The 22,525-nt window shown below is 45.3% G+C and overlaps 2 protein-coding genes across 6 annotated transcripts in view; both read left to right on the plus strand.

Annotated features, from left to right (window-relative positions):
- The window catches only part of SLAMF1 (signaling lymphocytic activation molecule family member 1), a 36,333-nt gene extending 24,016 nt beyond the window's left edge, over nucleotides 1-12,317 (plus strand). For 2 of the 3 annotated variants that reach the window (XM_058700985.1, XM_058700983.1), the window contains 3 exons: nucleotides 377-450; nucleotides 8,361-8,453; nucleotides 9,828-12,317. In XM_058700985.1, the coding sequence (XP_058556968.1) occupies nucleotides 377-450; nucleotides 8,361-8,453; nucleotides 9,828-9,908 (248 nt within the window). In that variant the 3' untranslated portion in view covers nucleotides 9,909-12,317. The remainder of the gene's footprint in view (nucleotides 1-376; nucleotides 451-8,360; nucleotides 8,454-9,827) is intronic. The other variant, XM_058700984.1, reaches the window with a different exon arrangement.
- Nucleotides 12,318-20,683: 8,366 nt separating this feature from the next.
- CD84 (CD84 molecule) overlaps nucleotides 20,684-22,525 on the plus strand; it is a 29,079-nt gene continuing 27,237 nt past the window's right edge. For 2 of the 3 annotated variants that reach the window (XR_009254134.1, XR_009254135.1), the window contains exon 1: nucleotides 20,684-21,206. Coding sequence is in view for 1 of the 3 variants with exons in the window: in XM_058700981.1 (XP_058556964.1) it covers nucleotides 21,140-21,206 (67 nt within the window). In the remaining 2 variants the exon portion in view is untranslated. The remainder of the gene's footprint in view (nucleotides 21,207-22,525) is intronic. The other variant, XM_058700981.1, reaches the window with a different exon arrangement.

A 22,525-nucleotide genomic window follows, 5' to 3' on the forward strand; every position in this document is an offset into this window, starting at 1 on the left:
ATTAAACAACAGAGATTAAAATAATTGAATGGCATTCCAATTCCATGTAACACATACTGGGAATTTTCTATGGACCAGGCACTGTTCTAAATACTTGACAGATAACATCTCATGGGACCATCACAACAGCCCTGTGGGGGAAGATACTTCAGTCCCATTTCTCAGAGAAATAGAAACAGAGAGATCAAGTAACCAACCTCATGTCATGTGACACATATACAGGGGGTTTGGGACTTGGTGTTTGTTCCTTTGGTACTCCTGGGGAAGCGGGCGGGGGGGGGGGGTAAGAGGTGGGGGGAGTAAAGACCACATAGGTCTGAGTGGAGTTCTCTGGGTAGGCCACAGAGAGATAACCACTGTGATTTCTTTTCCCCAGGTAAAGCAAATCATTACCAGCCAACCACAGAAGCAAAAAGCCTTACTATCTATGCCCAAGTCCAGAAATCAGGTGTAAGTTCTAGACTTTCTTTGTCCGGGGTGGGCCTGTCGTGTTTCCGTGGGATTCCTGGCCAGTCTGTCTTGCATGCCTGACGTTCATGGTTCTCCATGGGTTCCAGAGCAGAGGAAATTAGGGAAGCAGAAGTCAAGAACAAGAGCTCTCCAAAAAGGCATTAAACTTCAATGTCCGATGGGGCTATTTATTATTTGAAATGATGAAAACACTGGGTAACCTGGGCATCTGTGTCTTCATAGGGGAAGAACGAGGAAGCAAGAAACCTATGATAGATGACTCCTCTAGCTGTGGTGTTCCAGGTGTCTGTGGGTCCCAGTTACCTAACTCGCCCTTCTCAAGAGACGGGGGGGCAGGCCTGAGGACAGAGGGAAGGTTTGGAGAGGCTGTGGTATGATATGTTGGTCTGATGCAAGTGTAGGAGTTTGCAAAGCACCATAGAGACAGGGAAGGAGGATTTGAGGATTCTGGCTGGACAGATGGCTAGTCATGATAAAGTCAGGATGCAGCTATGTTAGAAGTTAGAGGGAGGCGAACGGAATACAGTTAGCCAGGAAGATATTCTAGTTTTTCAGACGTGAAGGCAATGCTAGGTGATGTACAAGGCAGAATCTGGTCATGCAGAGGAAGCAAATTCTGGAGTAAAGGGCATGAAGGTGAAGACAGCTTTAACACCTTGGAAAATTGCATCAGATGGGAAGGCATTTCTGATAACCAGGGATGGGCTCTTGGACGAAGCTCTTATTTCTGCTGCCCCCTGGTGGCCTGGAGGGTTTAATACATAGGCCATCACTATGTCTGACAGCCAAGTTCCCTTTGAAAATGGGAGACCTGGGGCACCTGGGTGGCTCAGTCGGTTGGGCGTCCTCCGTTGGCTCAGGTCATGATCTCATTGTTCATGAGTTCGAGCCCTAGCATTGGGCTCTGTGCTGACAGCTCAGAGCCTGGAGCCTGCTTGGAATTCTGTGTTTCCTTCTCTCTCTCTGCCCCTCCCCTGCTCATGCTCTTTCTCTCTCTCAAAAATAAATAAACAAACATTAAAAATAGGAGAGTCCTGGAGCACCTGGGTGGTTCAGTCGGTTAAACTTCTCACTCTTGGTTTCGTCACAGGTCATGATCTCATGGTTTGTGGGTTCAAGCCCCACATCGGGGTCTGTGCTGACTGCACAGAGCCTGCTTAGGATTCTCTCTCTCCCTCTCTCTCTGCCCCTCCCCTGCTTGCTCTCTCTTTCTCTCCAAATAAATAAACTGAAAATATGTGTGTGTGTATATATGTGTATATATGTATACATGTATAGGAGAGTCCCAGGAGCAACCTCTCCCTTGCATTTACATGCTTAGATGGCCAGCGTCAACTTTAGCCTTCCCTGCCCACTCCGTCTGATGCTGCTGGCGTCTGTCTTCTTACTGTCAGGTATGACACATATCTGAAGTGTGACTGTTGGCTCAGCGAATTACCCCATTGTAGAATCTAGTAAAGCAAACCTTCCCGCCTTGCTTTTCTCCAACAATTTTTTGACTCTTCCCGACCCTTTGTCCTGACACGTGTATTTCAGAATCAGCTTCTCAAGTATCACAAAAGGGGGGAAAAACCCAGTAGGATTGCATTGAATCTACACATCCATTTGAAGAGAAATTACGTCTTTCAGTATCGAGTGCTGTATTACCGTATTAACTAGCACCCAGATCAGGGAACAGAACATTGCCAGCAACGCCCACAAGACCTCCTAGTGCCCACCCCCTCGTCTCTAGTCTCTCTCCCCTCGCCAAACATATCGCTATCCTGACTTCTAAAAATATGCTTTAGCTCTCTCTTCCTTTAACTTTATAAAAATGGAGTCCTGCCGTATTTTTCCTCTTGGGCCTGTTTTTGGTTTTGTTCTGGGCTTTTTGGGTTTTTTGCTCGGTATTACTTTCACGAGATTCGTATGTCTTTGTGCTCGGTATATGATACGTTCGTTTTCATCGCTTCATTTATAGAATATCAGCGTACGGATATACTAGAGTTTACCTAGTTGACGATTGATGGACATTTGGGTTATTTCCAGTTTGAGACTATTATAAAAATTCCAGCCATGAACATTCATATGTGTGTCTCTTGGTAGATACGTGCAGATATTTGTGTTTGGTATGTACCTAGAAGTAGAATTGCTGAATCATAGAGGATGCATATCCTCAAATTGGCTGCATAAGGCCAAACTTTTTTTGCAAAGTGAGTGCACCAATTTTCTTTTAGGCCAGCTATGCCTTCTAATCAAAAGTGGGTGTTATTGGCCTTCAAAAAAATTGTTTTCATGTTTATTCATTTTTGAGAGAGAGAGAGGCACAGAGCCCGAGCAGGGGAGGGGCAGAGAGAGAGGGAGACACAGAATCCGAAGCAGGCTCCAGGCTCTGCAGTGTCAGCCCAGAACCCAGCGTGGGGCTCGAACTCACGAACTGTGAGATCACGACCAGAGCTGAAGTCAAACGCTTAACTGGCCGAGCCAGCCAGGTGCCCCTGGCCTTTTAAATTTTGGTCATTGGGTGTGTCTTTTTATAGCTTTATTTTAAATTTCCCTAATTATTAAGGAAGCTGAACAACACTTCTTATGTTTATTGGCCATATTAATATCGTCTTTCTTGAAGTGCCTGTTAAATCTCTTACCCATTTTCCTTTGAACTTCAGGCTTTTTAGAATGGATTCGTGTAAGTTCTTTAAATATTTTTAGCTTTTTGGCAGTTACATGTTAGCAGATACCTTCACCCATTCTGTGGCTTGCCTTTGCAATTTCTCGGTGATACCTTCTGATAAAGAAAAGTTGTTAACTTTAGTGTAGAACAGTTCAGTAGCCTCTTCCTTCATAGATGGAGCTTTGTGTCCTGTTGGAGAAATCTTTTCCTCTCCTCCTGGGTAATGAAGATATTCTCTGTCATTCTAAAGACCCTATGGCTCATCTTTCACATTGTATCTGTTATGTACCTGAAAATGAGTTTTGAAGTATGGAGTGAAATGGGTCAGGTTTCATTTTTCTCCAAATGGATATCCTATCAACCACGTATTGAAAAGATTGCCCTTGTCCCCATCCCACTACCAACACCCCCCCCCCCCCCAGTGTTACCTTCATCACAAATCAAGGCTCCACATAGTGAGGATCAATTTTTTTTTATTATTATTCTCTTTTTGCTCCATTGGCTTGTTCATTTGTGCTTGTGCCTGGACCATACTGTCTTTACAAACCGGTCATTACAGATTCATTTTAAGTTTGATATCTGGTAAAATGTCTTCTCCCTTGTTCTTGTTCTCCCTCAAGAGGTTCTTGGCTTGGCCATTTTTGGTCCTCGGCATTTTCATAGATACTTTAGATTCAGTTTGTCAAGTTCCACCTAGAAATCCTGCTGGAATTTTAATCAGAACTGCACTGATCACTTGAGGAGACCATACGTGTTTATAACATTGATTCTTTCCATTCGCCAAATAATATATCCTTTCCATTGTGTCAGTCTTTTTTAATTTCTCTAAACGAAGTGTTGTAGGTTTTGTAAGAGGACTTTTCCATCATAGTTTATTACTTGGCGTTGGAACAGTTGATATTTTGAATATTGTCATCTTCTTAAAAATCTTTAGTTTCTGTATATTACTGGTACATAGAAATACAATTCATTTTTATATTTTAACCTTATATTTGCAGCATTGCTAAACTTACTTAAAATTCTAGCCATTTGTCTCTAGATGACTTGGGTTTCCTCTGTACACAACTATACCATCTGTAAAAAAAAAAAAAAAAAAATACAGTTTATTTCATTTTCAAATCACGTAACTTCTCTTCCTTCTTGCTTTACCGGCTGAGGTACCTGGTCCAGTATGGAATGGAAGTGTTAATAGGAGGGTCCTTGGATGGTCCCAAACTCACAAGGGACACTTTCAATATCTGACCATTAAATATGGTTTTTGCCGAAGGTTCTTACAGCTGCCGTTCTATCTAAGTGAGAATGTTTTCTTCTACGGCTGGTTTGCTAAGGAATCGATGTTGAATTTTATCAACATTCTGCATCTATTGATATGATCTTATGGATTTTTAAATTTTTATTTCTGAAGCGTTTTTGATTATTTTATTTTATTTTTAAAATTTTATTTACATCCAAGTTAGTTAACATATAATCTAATAATCGTTTCAGGAGCAGAAGTTAGTGATTCGTCGCTTACATACAACACCCAGTGCTCATCCCAGCAAGTGCCCTCCTTTAATGCCCATCCCCCATCTAGCCCATCCCCCCACCCAACACCCTGCCAGCAACCCTCAGTTTGTTCTCTGTATTTAAGAATCTCGTACGGTTTGCCTCTCTTTCTGTTTTTATCTTATTTTTCCTTCCCTTCCCCAGTGTTCTTCTGTTTCATTTCTTAGATTCCACATATGAGTGAAATCATATGATATTTGTCTTTCTCTGACTGACTTATTTCACTTAACATAAAACATTCTAGTTCCATCCATGTTGTTGCAAATGGCAAGATTTCATTCTTTTTTTTTTTTTTTTTTTTTTTAATTTATTTTTGGGACAGAGAGAGACAGAGCATGAACGGGGGAGGGGCAGAGAGAGAGGGAGACACAGAATCAGAAACAGGCTCCAGGCTCCGAGCCATCGGCCCAGAGCCTGACGCGGGGCTCGAACTCACGGACCGCGAGATCGTGACCTGGCTGAAGTCGGACGCTTAACCGACTGCGCCACCCAGGCGCCCCAAGATTTCATTCTTTTTGATCACCGAGTAATATTCCATTGTGGATATATATATATATATATATATATATATATATCACGTCTTCTTTCTCCATTCATCAGTCAAGGGACATTTGGGCTCTTTCCACAATTTGGTTATTGTTGATAGCGCTGCCATAAACATTGGGGGGCATGTGCCCCTTCAAATCAGCATTTTTGTAGCCTTTGGATAAATACCTACTAGTGCAGTTGCCGGGTTGTAGGGTCGCTCTATTTATCTCACGAGCCACACTGATTTGTAAAGACTATCCTGCTTTTGCAGTCCCGGAATAGAAGCAATGTAGTCTGCTCCTTTTAAAATACTTCTGGGTTTTATTTCGTTAATATTTTCTTAAGAGGGTGCTGTTGGTGTCCTGTTTAGGTTTCCGAGGGGAATTGGCCTGCAATTTTCCTTTCTTGTAACTGCCTGGTGAGGTTTTGACACCAAGATTATGAGTGGGAGCTGCATTTCTTACAGCATAAGAAATGTCTACGGACTTGGTGGCTTAAACCAGAAAAAGCTATTCTCCAGTCGTGGAGGCCAGAAGTCCAAGTTGAAGGTGCTGACAGGGCCACGCTCCCTCTGAAACTTACTTTTCCTCTTCTAGCTTCTGGTGACCCTGGGCATCTTTGGCACTGGTTGGCTTGTAGCTACAGAAGTCTAATTTCTGCCTCCCTCTCTGTGTCTCTGGGTTTTCTCCGTCCCTGTCTCTTCAGAGGATGGTCCTAAATCCAGTGAGGAGCGTAATCCAGTAATCCAGTAATCCAGCTTGACCTGAGTTTGAAATCCTTACTTTAATTACCTCTGCAAGGACCCTATTCCAAATAAGGTCACATTTAGAGATTCTGGATGGACCTGACTTTTTTGGTGGGGGGTGGGGGTCACAGTTCAACCCACCACATGGTGTATGTCCTTTGGGCAGGATAAATATTATCGTTCCCCTTAAATTTTCGGCAGGGTTCCCGGGTGAAGCTCTCTGAGCCAGGAGTTCCTTTGAGGAAGCGTTCTTTTAAATTATATTTTTATTATTCCGTTCTCCTCCCCTTTTAGTAATGAAGCAATTTTTTTTTTCCTGTTCTTTAGTTGCTACCCTAGAAAGGATAAAATACATCCTTGACTCACCAAAGTCTAATATTTAGTCTCTTCCTGGACAAGACTTCATCTTCGTTTGAAGTTCCCCTTCTGATTTATGTGCCTTTTTTGATTTTTTTTTTAAAGTTTATTTATTTTCAGAGAGAGAGAGAGAGATGGGGTAAGTGGGGGAGGGGCAGAGGGAGGGGGGAGAAGAGAGAATCCTGCACTATTAGCGCTGAGCCCAGTGCAGGGTTCGAACCCACAAACCTGTGAGACCGTGACCTGAGCCAAACACAAGAGCTAGGTGCTCAACCAATGGAGTCACCCAGGTGCCCCTTGGCCATTATGTAATTTCATGTACTTTTTAAACATAAGGGACATATTGTTTTACACATCAACATGTATTTACACTTCCCTAGGTGTTTACAATTTTCTTTGCTCATATTTCCAATGCCTGTATGATATCATATAAAGACTAATTATGTGGACAATGAGGAAATATGAACATCTGCCTTGTTCTTATTTGCAATGGCGGTATGTTCCCATGATAAAGACCAGGGTACCGGGGAAAATTATCTAACACACGTCTACTGTCTGCTAGGGAACTCTCTAGGTCTTACCAGGACTGCTGCCTTGCACAGCTCATGGGGACACTGCTCACAAAGATTATGTGAGAATAACACCCCTGCAGTTTCTTGTAGATCATGCTTCCTGGCCTCATGCCCTAACTGAAGACACCAAGATACCAAAATGCACTAAGTCGTTACAACTATGTTTAAAATAATTCCGTAAATCCAGCTTAAAATCCTGAAGGGAAATCTAGCAACGTGCTAATAGCCATGTTGTGTCAAAGTGGTAAGACTGTAGACGGTTTCCTTTACGCTTCTTTTCTCATTTCCCAAACTTCTTTTCTTTTTCATTTTTAAATGTTTTATTCATTTTTGAGAGTGAGAGCACGAGAGGGGGAGGGGCAGAGAGAGGGGAACAGCAGATGTGGGGGCGGCTGGGTGGCTCAGTCGGTTAAGCGGCCGACTTCGGCTCAGGTCATGATCTCACAGTTCGTGAGTTCGAGCCCCGCGTCGGGCTCTGTGCCGACAGCTCGGAGCCTGGAGCCCGCTTCGGATTCTGTGCCTCCCTCTCTCTCTGCCACTCTGCCGCTCACCCTTTCTCTCTGTCTCTGAAAACTGCATAACATTAAAAAAAAAAAAAAAAAAAAAAAAAGGTCTGAAATGGGCTCTGTGCTGACAGCAGCAAGCCTGACACGAGGCTCAAACACACGAACCATGACGTCATGATCTGAGCTGATGTCGGACGCTCAACCAATTGAGCCACCCAGGCAGCCCCTCTCCTTTCCCAAACTTCTTAACTTCTCCCCTGTGCCTCTAAGTCGGTGGGACTCCTGGCTTTGATACTTCATGCACGTGCACGTAGGAAAGTGTGAAGTCTTTCTGAGCCTTAGCGTCCCCATCGGTGACGTGTCGCTACGAGATTTAACAGAGTGCATGTGAGCCCGATGTGGCATCTGCAGAAAAGTTCGTAAACTGGTACCTCTGGATATGTGTGCCTATTGTTAAGTTCAGTACTTGGACGGGAAAGAGAAGTCTCGGGAAACCGTGTCAGAGGAAGGAATAGTACAAACAGCAGTGTGGGAAGGGATGAGCTCTGTGTGCTGTCGGTGACAGGAGCGAGACAGATCTTATGAAGACCCCGTTCCCTCCAGCTGCCCTGGTGGGAGCCACGGCGATGCCAGTTCACCATGAGGAAGACTTTTAAGACATCTGGGAGGAGCTCATGGTGACGTGGGCTGCCCCACCAGACTGTGAGTTCCACAATGTCGACTGGGGCGTCCAAGCAAAGCCCCGAGAGCTGAATTCCAGGGGATTTGGAGGGACCTTTCCACCAGGGAAGGTGGCTGGGCCAATGGACTCTGAGATTGAATTCCAGGGAATTTGGAGGGACCTTTCCACCAGGGAAGGTGGCTGGGCCAATGGACTCTGAGGGGCTTTCTAGCTCAAAGCTTCTGGACCTTGGGCTTCTCCATGGGGCGGATCTGGTGGAATCCACTGCCCGGTTGATTTCCTGCTTTCTTTGCTTCTCTTCTAGTCCATTCAGAAGAAACCTGATGCCCCGTCAGCTCAGGACCCCTGCACCACCATTTATGTCGCTGCCACAGAACCTGTCCCAGAGCCTGTCCAGGTGAGGAACCGGTCTGGGCCTCCTCTCTGCAGGGAGGGAAGAGGCCGTCTCCTGAAGAGGAGAAGGCAGGCCCTGGCACGTGGGTCACCAGGAACCTCTGTGGCTGCGGGACTTCCAGGAGACCCCTCCTGGATGCTCACTTGGGGACACAGCTCTCTCTGTTCCCTAGTGTTTCCCTGAGGGTTGTCCAAGAACCCCATCGGCATCGGCATACATGTATTTGCTAAAAATTCATTTTCCTGGGGCTTTCTACCGGGTCAATCAGAATGTCCACGCTGAGTAACCAGGCATCTCTACATTAAACAGCAACCTCCCCAGGTGGTCCCAGAGCACTTTGACATTTGGGATTTGCATCTTGCATCCAGGAGTCCGGCTGCAGAACAGAATCACGGGGCGGGGGGGGGGGGGGAGCTTTGTTAAAAGGCTCGGGCCGAGGCTCCATCCAGTCCCATCTCACCAGAAGGTCTCAGAGTGGCACTCTGCCTGGCATGAGCCCAGAGGACCCTGTGGCGTGTGGCCCAGACTGAGCCTCGCCGGCTCCGCCCACTGCAAAATGACCATGGATTAAACTGGCTTGATGGGAACTATGCCTTTTCCTAAATGGACAGAAATTCTGGGCTGAAATCTTGGCTCTAGTGGGGCTCTATATTAAATAAAGCATTTTCTGAGACAATTGAGGATCAAAAGGCCACAGAAATGCTTCCATTCGCCCCCTGCCTCAAAGCTCCCACAGCTGGACAGACACCCGGAAATGCCTGGGAAGATGCCCCGTCTGCATCGGGACTCTATTCTGAGGACGCTATCCTATCCAATGGGGAAAGTGAACACAAGGATCTGGCTTTAAAAAGTTTTAAGAAAGAATACAGATTTTTAAAGAAGTTTTCTTCATCGAAGCAGTCTGTTATATTTCACATTTTACAGCAACCCCCCCTGAATTCTTCCATTCTTGTCTTTCTTTCTCTGCCTCTTGAGTGCACTTGACCTAGAAGATGTCTTTGCCCCAAGTCCTTGTCTCCTCTCCCTTCCTGTGGGCTGCAATCTTTCCTTCTCCCTTTGGGTCTCATTAACCCTTTCTAAACCTCAGTAAATCAGAACATCGTGGCTTCCCCAAACCGTGACCCGCGTCCAACCTAGAGCAGAGCCAATGGTTTTCCTTCTAAGGCAGGGGCAGGACACAGAGCAAAGGGGGACATCTCTCCTGGTCTTCCCGGTGGTGATTGTTGATTGTGTGCGCACACCCGGGAGGGAGCTGGAGCCCCGGGGCGGAGGGGACGCTGGCAGTGGGGGACCCGAGTGCCGTCCCCGGCAGGTCCCCACGCCACCTGATACCTGAGACCCTCTCCTTTTACTAAGCAGCACGGTTTCCGTTTGCAGCCTGTGAAGCCAGTGCCTGAACCCACAGACTTCTGTTTTGCCCTCAGGAACCAAAGTCCATCACAGTCTACGCCAGCGTGACACTGCCGGAGAGCTGACCCCAGAGACTCAGTGAAGGGACTTTCCGCAGCAACGTGGAGGGGCCCGGATAAGCACCGCGCGTGGCCCCAGGTCCCAAGCTCCCCGCGACGCTGTGCACATCTGCCTTCTTCTCAGATCGACGCCCTGGTGATGCTTCTTCCACAGCCACCCGTGCGATGGACGAGGGGCCGAGGCTTTCCAAGCGCTCAGCCTGCTCCTCGGGGCTCAGGCTCGGAACAGAGACCTACTTGGTGCAGCTTTCCAGCTCTGTGGTGTAGCAGACGGAATGAGTCATGTGGGTCCCATGAGCTCAGTCCTCCAGGAGTCTTGCCCCTTGCCCGGACCGGACGATAAGAGCCAAAGGCGGGAAGCTGGGGCCCCCAGTGCCTCCCAGGCAGCTGCCCACCAGCCACGAAGCCTGGGACAGCTCACGTGCCTATGCCTGGTCCTGGGAGCCGACCCCGCTCCCCACGCAGCCCCGATCAGGGCCCTGTGCCTCACTTTCTCCCTCTGGACGGGCAGTGAAGGGTGAACTCCTTATTATAGGTAGAACACTCTGGGATTATTCAATGAAAGAAGCTAATAGAGTCAGTACTTTATTTGCAAAACCCGGAAGCTGAAGGGTCAATAAACCGACAGCAAGACTGTGAAGTCTCTGAGCTTTGAATAATGGAAGGAAAATCACCTAAGAGTCTCAAAACATTACAGGGTATTTAAGTATAATATTATAGAACATATAAATATATATACTTATATATGTGATATTTAAGTATTTAAGAACTCTGAAAAAACGTTCCATGCAGATGGCATTAGGTTTAAAGAAACGTGACGAGAGTTGGTGATGACACCGTTACAGAGGAATTCAGAATTATCAGAAGTGGCCCCAGGCTGATCTTTCACTTCTCCAAATGATTTTTGAATCCCTGTTTCTCTGTTGACTCCATTGAACAGCAGTGTTGAGCCTCAGCAGAGACCCTCTCGCCACGTTCTGAACCCATTTTATACCCACAGGGTCCTTACCAGGCACCTGTGCCCCACCCCTCCTCACGCTACATTTATCCCGAAGTGGAAAGTGAACATATTGTGACCCGACAGCTGCAAGTAATTCCACGCTTCCTGACTTCAATTGCAGGCCAGAGACAGAAAGTGTCTCTTTCAGTAAAGTCCTATTTTCTTCCTCTTCTTGCTCTCAGACAGGCCTTCTTCAGTTTAAGCTCTTTTTTTCTGATAGGTTCTTCTATGACCTTAGTGAACGTGGGTTAGGAAATCACCAGCAATCTCACAACCATATGACGAGGGTCACCGACTGTTCAGCTCAAGGACGCTGAGTGCCAGGGGCACTGCTCTCGTCCTGATGGAACTAGACCCCGACTCCGCCACCCCCTCCCCTGCCTCAGTTGGACTCAGCAGGCCAATACTGCCGGTGCCCCGTCTGCACCAGGGTGACCTCCTCCTTGTCTCTTCCTTTCTTGTTTCTAGTTCAGAGTTGGGGACTGAGTGGCCAGTTCTAGGTCACACGCCCATGTCCTACCTCCAAGGGAGACTGGGAATTGAGTATCTGGAACGTTCCATTTTCGTAGTGCTTGGTGGGCTCTCCCTCTTAGGAGTTAGGAATTCTGCAAACGCAAGCATTGGGTTTCAATTCTGGGAAGGCAGAAAAAGAAAACAAAGTTCTCTACACCACCCTGGTATAAACTGAGGCTCGTCAGCTGTCTATTCTCCAAAACTAAGGGAGCTACTATCAAGGATTTGTAAACTCTGAGGTTATGAGCACTCGGTCCTTTACTACGACTCACATTGTTCTAGCAGATCGGTTCCCGACACCTGGGTTTTTCCCGTGGCCGAACCCCACCCGGTGGAAGGAAGGAAACAAAGTGGGGAAGAAGAGACTATCCCCTCAAAATTCCCAGGCCTGGGCTCAAGACCTCACTGAGGAGGATGGCCGTGTCGTGCGGACCTTCAGGCTGACCTTCGAATGACATTTGACGTCCTGTTCTGCACCATCCAGGCTCCGGGTTCAAGCGGGAAAGCAGAGAGCCCTCAGCTCACACCCTTCCCCGAAGGCACTGTTGCTGGGCTGGAGCGTTCCTTTTCCTCAGGCCTAAAGACGAAAAAAGTCCAGTTTCCCCGTGTTTCTTCCCTCGTGTCTTCTTTTGACTGAGCGTATCTGAATTCTGGAGAACTCAAGAGGAACAGACCATTCTCGGGCTTAAGGGACTGGTGGTGCTCTACAATACGGGCCGGTGTGGTCCCAGGCCTGTCCAGGACACTCAGTCTGGCCACGCGAGCTGATGTGCTGGTAAAGGGTGCATATGGGGGCTGAAGGACCACGATTACAGTAAGTTACGTCTCTTCCTGAGTTGTTGTTTCTACCTCCTGGAAATGAATAAAATTCAGACAATCCATCAAGGAACGTGCACTTTTGTCTCGTGTCACCTGAAGGATTCATAACGTAGCAGTATGGCAAGACACGTTCCACAGACTTGTGTCTCTGAAGCTATGAAGCGCTGAGGGTGTCTCATTTGGTTTGATGAGGTGGGGAGCTGTCTCTTTCCTAGGGTGTGGGCAAGGGTTTTAGCTCAAGGTAGGAGCCACCCTCCCACAGAGACGAGAGCTGTGTGGGCCCACACCTGCTCGTGTTCCCAAGGTGAAATAAATATTCGAGTTCCCTGGGGAGCTTTAAAAATATATACTGATGCCCAGACCCTATCTCAAACTCAAACGAAATCTGGGTTCAGATCCACAGAACCACCTCCTTAGAACCAGAAAGGATTTTGTGATGAGTTCCCCACAACAGCCACAAGGGGGAGACGTAGCAATACAGTCCACCCCACACCAGCATCCCCCACACCGCTTCTGGTTTAAAGGATCAGGACTGAGTCACAGACTCGCTGAAGCTGTGGCCGAATCCTCATCAGTTCCCAACACTTGCGGGCTGGAGGGAGAGTTGACCCCTTCCGTTAGAGATAAGGAAGCCCATCGTGAACTGACGGCCAGCGCTAGTCAAGGTTCGCTGCAGTTAGTTTCTGTCACAGAAGACTCCTAATTTTATTCAACGCTTCCCTCATTCAACAGAGTTATTAAGTTCCTACTAAGTGTTAGAACTTGTCATCTAGGGATCCATGGGACGATAAAGGAGATACTGTTAGTAATTACAACGGGGCAATGGTTGGGCAAACCAGAATGTGTTAGTCACCTTAATGACAGGGGAAGAAAGGGATGCTCAGGAAGCTCATAGGAGGTGCGCCAGACTCAGAGGGAGGAGTGAGGAGAGTAGGCTTATTTTAGATAAAAAGTCTGAAGGAACAATGAAAATGTAGAAAATTTCCAGCCAAAGATGAAACACTGCAGCTCAGAATTAAAAAAAAAAAAAAAAGAATCAAGATATCAGAGTTACCTTTACTGCAGTCACACTTTGGAGTTGAGAATTAGATGAGAGGGGGGAAAAAAGCATAATTTATGCAAATATTTATGCAAATAGTCAACACTAAATGTGTGCAATTGTTCTGCAAAATTTATACTCCTGCTGACAGTACATTAAAGTTCCTTCTTTCCCCTTTCCTCAATAGCAATTGATCTTAGCCGATTTTCTTGGCCAATCACATATGTGATACAACACAGTTGGGTGTGGTTTTTTTTTTTAGTGTTTATTTATATTGAGAAAGTGCGTATGCATAAGACAGTCGGGGAGGGGCAGAGAGAGAGAGAGGACAGAGAGAATCCCAAGCAGGTCACGGGACTCAATCTCATGACTGTGGGATCATGAACTGAGCCAAAATCAAGAGTCAAATGCTTTCTGGCTCTTGATCTTGGCTCAGGTCACGGTCTCATGGTTTGTGAGTTCAAGCTCCTTGTCGGGCTCTGTGCTGATGGTGAGGAGTCTGCTTGGGATTCTCTCTCTTTCTCTCTCTGCCACTCATTCTCTCTCTCTCTCTCAAAATAAATGAACTTAAAAAAAAAACTTTTTAAAAAATTAAAAAAAAAAAGAGTCAGACATTTAACCAACTGAGCCATCTAGGTGCCCCATAACACCGTTGTTTTAATGTTCATTAAAATTATGCCTAATTTTTAGACATGAGTTTATGTCTCTTTGTAGATTATAACCTCTTTGAAAATGTTTTTAAACTATTTTTCCAGTTCACCATTATAATAAAAATCAATTTGTCATCCAACATATTAATATTTCAAAAAAATCACAAGGTATTAATTAGTTAAGTGCCCTTTAAAATTTTTTTTTAATGTTTATTTTTGAGAGAGAGGCACAGATTGAGCGGAGGAGGGGCAGGGAGAGAGGGAGACACAGCATCAGAAGCAGGCTCCAGGCTCCGAGCTGTCAGCACAGAGCCCAATGCGGGCCTGGAACTCACCAACCGTGATCATGACCTGAACTGAAGGCAGACACTTAACTGCCTGAGCCACCCACGTGCCCCAGTTAAGTGCCCTTTTAAATCTCAGACATTCCTTGGCTTAGATGATAAGTTATATGATTATTCTAGAAATAGGAGAGTCAAGAATTGTCCAGTAGAGTTCAGTATGGAGATCATTCCAGCCTACTGAGAGAAATAAATGCTACTATTTCATTTTGTTAGGCAGTAGGGATATCAATACCAATTAATTCTTTTTTTTTTAACTTTTATTTATTATTGAGAGACAGAGAGAGACAGAGTGTGAGCATGGGAGGGGCAGAAAGAGAGAGGCAGACGCAGAATTTCAAGCAGGCTCCAGGCTCTGAGCTGTCAGCACAGAGCCCGACGGGGGTCTCGAACTCACAAACCGCCACATCATGACCTGAGCTGGAGTCAGCTGCTTAACCCACCGAGCCACCCAGTTGCCCCAATACTAATTAATTCTTATTACTGATAGAAAAATACAGCTTTGTATACGTTTCTTCAAATGCAACGTGTAATCACTAACAGAACCGATTTGTTTCAGATTTAGGCCACGCTATTAAGGCAATACAACGTATTGGCAAGAGAAAGAACTTTGCAGTAGAAGCAGTGACTTCTGGCTGGTTTGTGGATGTAGAGCAGGTAGCTCCTCCAAGAAGAAACTAGAAGGAAACAGTGCAGTGAGCTGGCCCAGACGCACCCTCATGACCGTGTTAGGTGGCCAGGTTAATTTGAATAAAAAGAAACACTGGCCATCCTTCCGGCAAATTCCAATTGTATTTCAAGCAATTTTTGTTTCATGAATGCAAGTGCTGTGTTGTTACGTGCCTAAAAGTTTTTGATCACTTTTAAGCACATTGTGTGTGCCTTTTATCAGACCACACGCTACAGTGTGCTTTTTTTTTTTCTTTTTGGAGAAAGAGAGAGACAGAGCACAAGATGGGGAGGGACAGAGAGAGAGGGGGAGGCGCAGAGAGAGAGAGAGCGAGACACCGAATCCGAAGCAGGCTCCAGGCTCTGAGCTGTCAGCACAGAGCCCGACCCGGGGCTCAAACGCACGAACCGTGAGATCGTGACCTGAGCTGAAGTCGGAGGCTGAACCGACTGAGCCACCCAGGTGCCCCGCCACTGTTTTCTAATATCGTCTTAGCCCATTCGGGCTGCTGTGACAAAATACTGTAAACTAGGTGGCTTATAAACAACAGAAATTGCTCTCTCGTGGTTCTGGAGGGAAGAAAGTGCCAGATCACGGTGCCAGCAGATTTGGTGCGGGGAGGACCAGATTCCTGGTGTGAATGGCTGTCTTCGCACCGTGTCCTCACATGGCGGAAGGGGGAGGACGCTCTCTGGGGCCATTTTTATAAGGGCACAATCCCACTCATGAGGGTTCCATTCAAATCACTTTCCACACCACCCCCCACCCCAACTTCCCACCTGATAGCATCACATTGGCGGTTAGATTTTAACATATGGATGATAGGGGGACATGAACATTCATCCACAGCCGCCATTTTCGGTACACATAAGCCAGGAGCATTGCAAGAGTTTCGGTGCTTCCGTATCCCTGCCAACACGTGATATGGCGAGTCAGGTTTCTCCAGAGAAACAAAACCAATTGGATATATACACGTATAGCCAGAATGGGGTTTATCCTAAGGATTTGGCTCATGTGATGATGGAGCCTGAAAAGTCTTACAGCCTGCTGTCTGCCAGTTGAAGAGGCGGGAAAGTTGGTGCTGTACCTTCCAGAGTCCAGGAGCACCGATGTGCAATCCCCAGGCAGAGGGCAGGAGGCCGATGACTCCGCCTTACTCCGTGCACTGATTCACGTGCTAACCTCCCCCAGGAACACCCTCCCAACACACTCAGAAGTTGTGTTTTACCAGCCCTCCGGGTATCCTGTGGCCCGGTCAGGTTGACACATGAAATTAACCAGCACAGTGATTTTTTTTTCATTTTACCCATTTTAAAGGATGTATAGAAGTACCTTACTGTGGTTTGATTTGATTTCCCTGATGGCTAATGACGTTGAGCATCTTTTCACGTACCTGTTGGCCATCTGTGTGTCTTCTTTAGAAAAATGTCTGTTCAGATCTTCTGCCCATTTTCTTTACATTTTTTTTAATGTTTACTTGTTTTTTTGAGAGACAGAGTGTGAGTGGCAGAGTGGGAGGGGCAGAGAGAGAGGGAGACACAGAATCCAGAGCAAGCTCCAGGCTCGGAACTGACAGCACAGAGCCTGACGCGGGGCTCAGACTCACGGACCGTGAGATCATGACCTAGGCTGAAGTCAGATGCTTAACCAACTGAGCCACCCAGGCACCCCTGCCCATTTTTAATTGGATTTTTTTTTTTTTTTGCTATGGAGTTATATGAATTCTTTATGTATTTGGATATTAGCATCTTATCCGACGTATAATTTGCAAATATTCTCTCCAATTCAACAGGTTGCCTTTGCCTTTTGCTGGTGGTTTCCTTTGCTGCACAGAAGCTTTTTAGTTAAATGTAGTCCCGTTTGTTTGTTTTTGCTTTGTTGCCTTTGATTTTGGCACCGGATTCAAAAAACTCATCACCAAGACCTATGTCAGGAAGCTCACCGCCTGTTTTCTGGGAGTTTTGTGGTTTCAGGTCTTCCATTCAAGTCTTTAACTTATTTTGAGTTCATTTTTGTCTATGGTGTAAGATAGGGCCCAGTTTCACTTTCTGCATGTGAATATCCAGTTTTCCCAGAAAACTTCAATGAATGGAATACCTCCCATTCATTGAAGAGACCATCCTTTTCCCTTGTATGTTCTTGGCTCCTTTGTTATAAATTAACTGACCGTGTATGTATAGGTTAATTCCTGATTTTATTCACTTGAGCCCTCTCTCTTTTTTTATTGGTGAGAGTAGCTAAAAGCTGGCCTTTCAATTTTGTTTATCTTTTCAAAGAGCCAACTCTGGATTTCATTGATCTTGTCTATTGTGTTTTTCATGCTCACTTCACTTATTTCAGCTCTAACCTGTGTTATTTCCTTCCTTCCACTAACTTTGGGCATCACTCGGTCTTCCTTTTCTCGTTCCTTGTGGTGGAAAGTTATTTATCTGGGACTTGTCTTGCTTTTTTTTGAGATAGGCATTTATGGCTATGAGCTTTCCACTTAGAACTGTTTTTGCTACGTCTCACAAATTTTTGGTATATTTCCATTCTAATTCATCGTCAGGTATTTAAAAAATTTCTTTTGGTTTCTTCTTTGACCCATTAGTTGTTCAGCAACATGTTTAATCTCCACATATTTGAGAATTTTCTAGTTTTCTTCGCATAATTTCTAGTTTCATACCATTGTGGTCAGAAAAGGTGGTTGGTATGAATTCAATTCTCTTTTAATTTATTAAGAACTGTTTTGTGGCCTAACATATGACCTATTCTGGAACATGTTCCATGTGCACTGGAGAAGAATGCATATTCTGCTCCTTTTGGATGGAATGTTCTGTGTATCTGCTAAGTCCATTTGGACTAATGGGTAATTTAAGGCTGAGCTTTGCCTATCATTTTCTTTCTTTAAAAAAATTTTTTTAATGTATATTTATTTTTGAGACAGAGAGAGAGACAGAACATGAGCGGGGGAGGGGCAGAGAGAGAGGGAGACACAGAATCCAAAGCAGATTCCAGGCTCTGAGCTGTCAGCACAGAGCCCAATGCGGGGCTCGAACTCAAGAACCATGACATCATGACCTGAGGTGAAGTCGGACGTTTAACCGACTGAGCCACCCAGACGCACCCCCCCCCCCATCATTTTCTGTCTGGATGATCTATGCATTGATGTAAATGGGGTATTAAAGTCTCCTACTCTTATTGTTTTGTTGTCAATTTTTTCTTTTAGGTTTTTTTTTTCGTATTTGCTTTGTGTATTTAGGTGCTCCTATGTTGGATGCATACATTTTTATAAATGTTATATCCTCTTGCTGGATTGTCTTCTTTATCATTATGTAATTTGATGTCTATAACTTAAGATGTAAAGGCATACACAGATTGAAGGTGAAGGGATCGAAAAAGATATTCCATACAGGTGGAAACCAAAAGAAAACTGAAGTAGCTATACCTATATCAGACAAAATAGTTTTTATTTTTTAAATGTTTATTCATTTTTGAGAGAGAGAGAGAGCACGAGTGGGGGAGGTGCAGAGAGAGAGGGCGATGAAGGATCCAATGTGGGTTCAGCGCTAACAGCAAACAGTCCAACACTCGACCCCATGGACCGCGAGATCATGACCTGAGTCCATGATCAGACGTTCAACCAACTGAGCCACCCAGGCACCCCGGACAAAACGGACTCTAAAAACAAGAGATAGTGTATATTCAGGTGTAATATTTTTTACTCTATTCTGCTTTGCTTTATTTATTTTCCTGGGAATGTAGCCCCTTCCCTCTGCATGGCAGTTTGAGGGCGAAGCTGCTCATTAATATTTCACTTAGAATCAAATTAAGCTGGAATAGGGGGCGCTTGGGTGACTCCGTCGATTAAGCGTCTGACTTCAGCTCAGGTCATGATCTCGTGGTTGGTGGGTTCGAGCCCAGCATTGGGCTCTGTGCTGACAGCTCAGAGCCTGGAGCCTGCTTCAGATTCTGCGTCTGCCTCTCTCTCTGACCCTTCCCCACTCGTGCTCTCTCTCTCTCTCTCTCTCTCAAAAATAAATAAACATTAAAAAAATTAAGCTGGAATAGGATTCATCTGTAATTAACTTAACCCCTCACCTCCTTCACCACCCGTGCCTTTTAGATCTTGCTGATATTTGAGGTGGGACAATGTTGGGCTGCAGCTTCCGTACTTTTTTGTTTACTTTTGTATTAAAACTCTGGAATCCAACTATTATGAAATATGCGATACCATACAACTTGCCTCTGATTTCCAGCCCCTCCTCAGTGCCACTTTCTCAGCAAAATTCCGGAGGGGATGGGACTTGTTGGGCAAGACAATTTTGTCTTGCACTGGGGGCTTCCAAATTCCAGCCTGTCTTGCCAGCCCACACCATCACATAAGTTTCATCTCATTTGTCCTTCTCCTCAAAGTCTCTGTTTTTGGCAGACTCTCTCTTCTGCTGGTCTGTACCCCAGACCAGATCCTGCCCCAAGTCTTGAGCTGCTTGGCTCTCTGCTCAACTACGAAGGGCATATTTTTTCACCGGAATTCAGTCCATCAAGGTTTTTTTTGCATACCTTGTACGTCCCGTAGAAAATCTTGATTTTTATTTTGTTGTTGTTGTTGTTGTTGTTATGGGATGGAAGGACTTGTGTATCTTTCTGCATCATATCAAGAGACGAAGTCTCAGAAGTTAGTATCTTCTTGATAAAAATAGCCTAGTTGTCAGGCAATAAGGCTGAAACACAGAGATAAGACACCGGTCCACGCCCAACAGGAGATAAATCCCTGAGTCATGTACCAATCTAGGATTTTTGAAGACATAGACCTGAGACCAAGCAAGGGCTGTGCACTGTAAGGGAAGATTGAGCATCTTACAGAGAATGAAGACGGAAGAAAGAGAATACAAAGTCGGCTTTTCAGCAGCTCTTGGCAACTTCATGCCCTTTCTTCTTTCTTCCTTCTCTGTGCCACGAATACGTGATTGATGTGTGTTTTTGCACGTGTAACAATTACATATTTCAGGAAGACCTCTTGCGAAAAATATGAAAGTAATATGGTTCAATCTTGTGAAATGAAATACTCAATTTGGGAAGTTTCATTTTTATTGTCAATGTGTCTTCGGTGCCAGACAGCTGCCTAGCTCAGCATGTGCTACCTTTATGTAGATAAAGGAAACCCACTACTCGATTTTGGCCAAGTATGGATGAAGAATGAGGAGGAGGATAGGTCGATGAATGACCCTGAAGGCCCAGGAAGGGGCTAAGGACTCCTCTCCGTGGGAAAAGCTTTACTTAGGTCTCAGGGGCCATGTTCTCTGTTTCCCCAGCACTCTCCAGAACTGCTGGGTTCGCGTTTAAACTGCCTGGCTTCTGGGCCCCAATATTTATTCCCACCACCGCTCCCTGGCACCCCACACCCCTACGAGGCCCCTGATATTCTTCTAACAGGGAGTGGGAGGTCTCTACCAGAGAACAGTTCAGTCCTGTGTTACATCTGGCTCGATCATAATGTAATTATATTCATTATATTATATAGTAGATGCATTGTGTACATAATAATGTATATAATCAACATAACTATACACAAAACAATTATATATAGTAGAATTATATATAATCCTATTATATATGATTACATATAACTATAATTACATAATGTGAGTTGTTACCATTTTTAGACGCCTATCGTGTCAACACATTCTTCCTATTCCGTCTTCCCCTACCGCCTTTCGCCCAATAATGCGAACTTGCTTTTCAGGTCTGCCCCAGCTGGACTCTCAGCTCCTCTAGAAAGCCTTCCCCACACTCACCTTGCCTGGGTTAGAGACCCCCGCTGCTCTCCCAGTCCCCCGGATTTTCTCTATTGCAACACTTACCATCCTCTGTGGGAATTGCGTGTTTAATGGTTGATCTCCCCAGCAAGAACCTCGAGCTCCACGAAGGGAGAGACATCCGCTGCTTTGTCGCTCCTTATATTGCCCGCGCCCAGAAGAGTGCCTGGCACGCAGCAAGCATCCAATAAGCATTTGTTGAATAAATAGTTAATTAATGCTAGGCATTTTGTGTTATACGATGGGAAAAAAATTATCATCGTAATACATGGGCCAGTGTTTCCCCAATCCGCTAGCTCACACTTCCTTTCTTAGTCGGGGCTATAAACCGACCAAGGGCACTTCACGTGAAACTGTCTCTTTGCCGGAGGAACGCCTTCCTGTCCACATATGATTACACGCTGGAAGAAGATGGGTCAGCACTACCTGTGGACCTTGCTCCTTTGCCTGCAAACCTGTGAGTTCTGACCTTTGTTGATGCCCTTCCTAGACTTCCATTAAGTTTCAGAAATCGCCCTTGAGGAAGACTTTGACTTGCCCTCTTGGTCTATGTTAGTGCACACACCCTGGGTCTCAAAAGGTATCCAACTGGCTGGGGAGAGACCTAGGATCCAAACGTAACTGTCCTTCAGCTTTAGAGTTTATATTTCTGAATTTTATCTGTGCCCGGTGTCCAACAGTTTGAGACAAACCCCTCTGCTCCCGAGCGACAGCACTTGGTAAGCCCACCCAGAAAGGCATCTAAAACCGGGAATAACTTAAAAGCATTTCTTTTTGGCCTTAGATTCTGGTGCATGGTTTTTGACAGAGGTGTGCCCTTCCCGGGGATGTGTCCTTGCTCCCCCAGGTTAGAGTAATGCATGCTCGTAATTATCATCGTGGACACTTTATCTCTCTTATCTCTCTCCTTTGTTTTCAAAGCACATTCAGAGCTATTATTACTCTGCTTCTGTCTTCCAAAACCCTCTAAAATAAATGAGGAAGAGACTGGTATTTCCATTTTGCAAGTAAGTTAGATCTCAAAAAAGAAATGGAGAACTCGAAATGCTGTTTTTCTTACCTCCGGCTTAACAGTAACCTACAAGGACACATGAATATTTGTTGTTGTTAGTACAAAGAAAACTATGTAACATTAACACAGCTCTGGGAGTGTCTTGTCATTGCCTGTATTTTCTCATTAAATTCAAACAATAGCCTTCTGTATATAAAAATTGACTATGCTCGACATTTCTATTATTCTATTTTTTTTTTTTTGAGTGAGAGAGAGAGAAAGAGAGCTCACGTGCACATGTGTACCTGTGTGAGCAGGGGAAGGGCAGGCGTAGGGGGAGAGAGAATTCCAAGGCAAAGCCCAATGCGGGACTCGATGTCACGACCCTGAGATCACAACCTGAGCCAAAATCAAGAGTCAGACACTTAACCGACTGAACTATCCAGGTACCCCTGATGACATTTCTAAATCTACATATAGTCTCTCTTACCCCCTTGGGAAAATGGACGAGCAAATTCCTGGCATGTGTTAGAACACAGAGAATCTGGTGGGTTGGGATTTCCTAAAAAGGTAGAAATCAATACACTTTGCTCTCTCTGGTTCCTTTGACCATTTAAAACCGTGGCTCCTTTCATTTGAGCTCCATGGAGATCGCCACTACCAGGAATAGATATTGTTAATCCCGTTGCATACAAAAAAAGTATAAACTAAGATCAGATTAAACAATGCACCTAAAGTTTCACAGCCTGAAATTTATAAGGCTTGAAAGGGACATTGGTTCCTCC

The sequence above is a fragment of the Neofelis nebulosa genome, chromosome 15 (genome assembly GCF_028018385.1).
Source record: "Neofelis nebulosa isolate mNeoNeb1 chromosome 15, mNeoNeb1.pri, whole genome shotgun sequence".
NCBI classification, from domain to species: domain Eukaryota; kingdom Metazoa; phylum Chordata; class Mammalia; order Carnivora; family Felidae; genus Neofelis; species Neofelis nebulosa.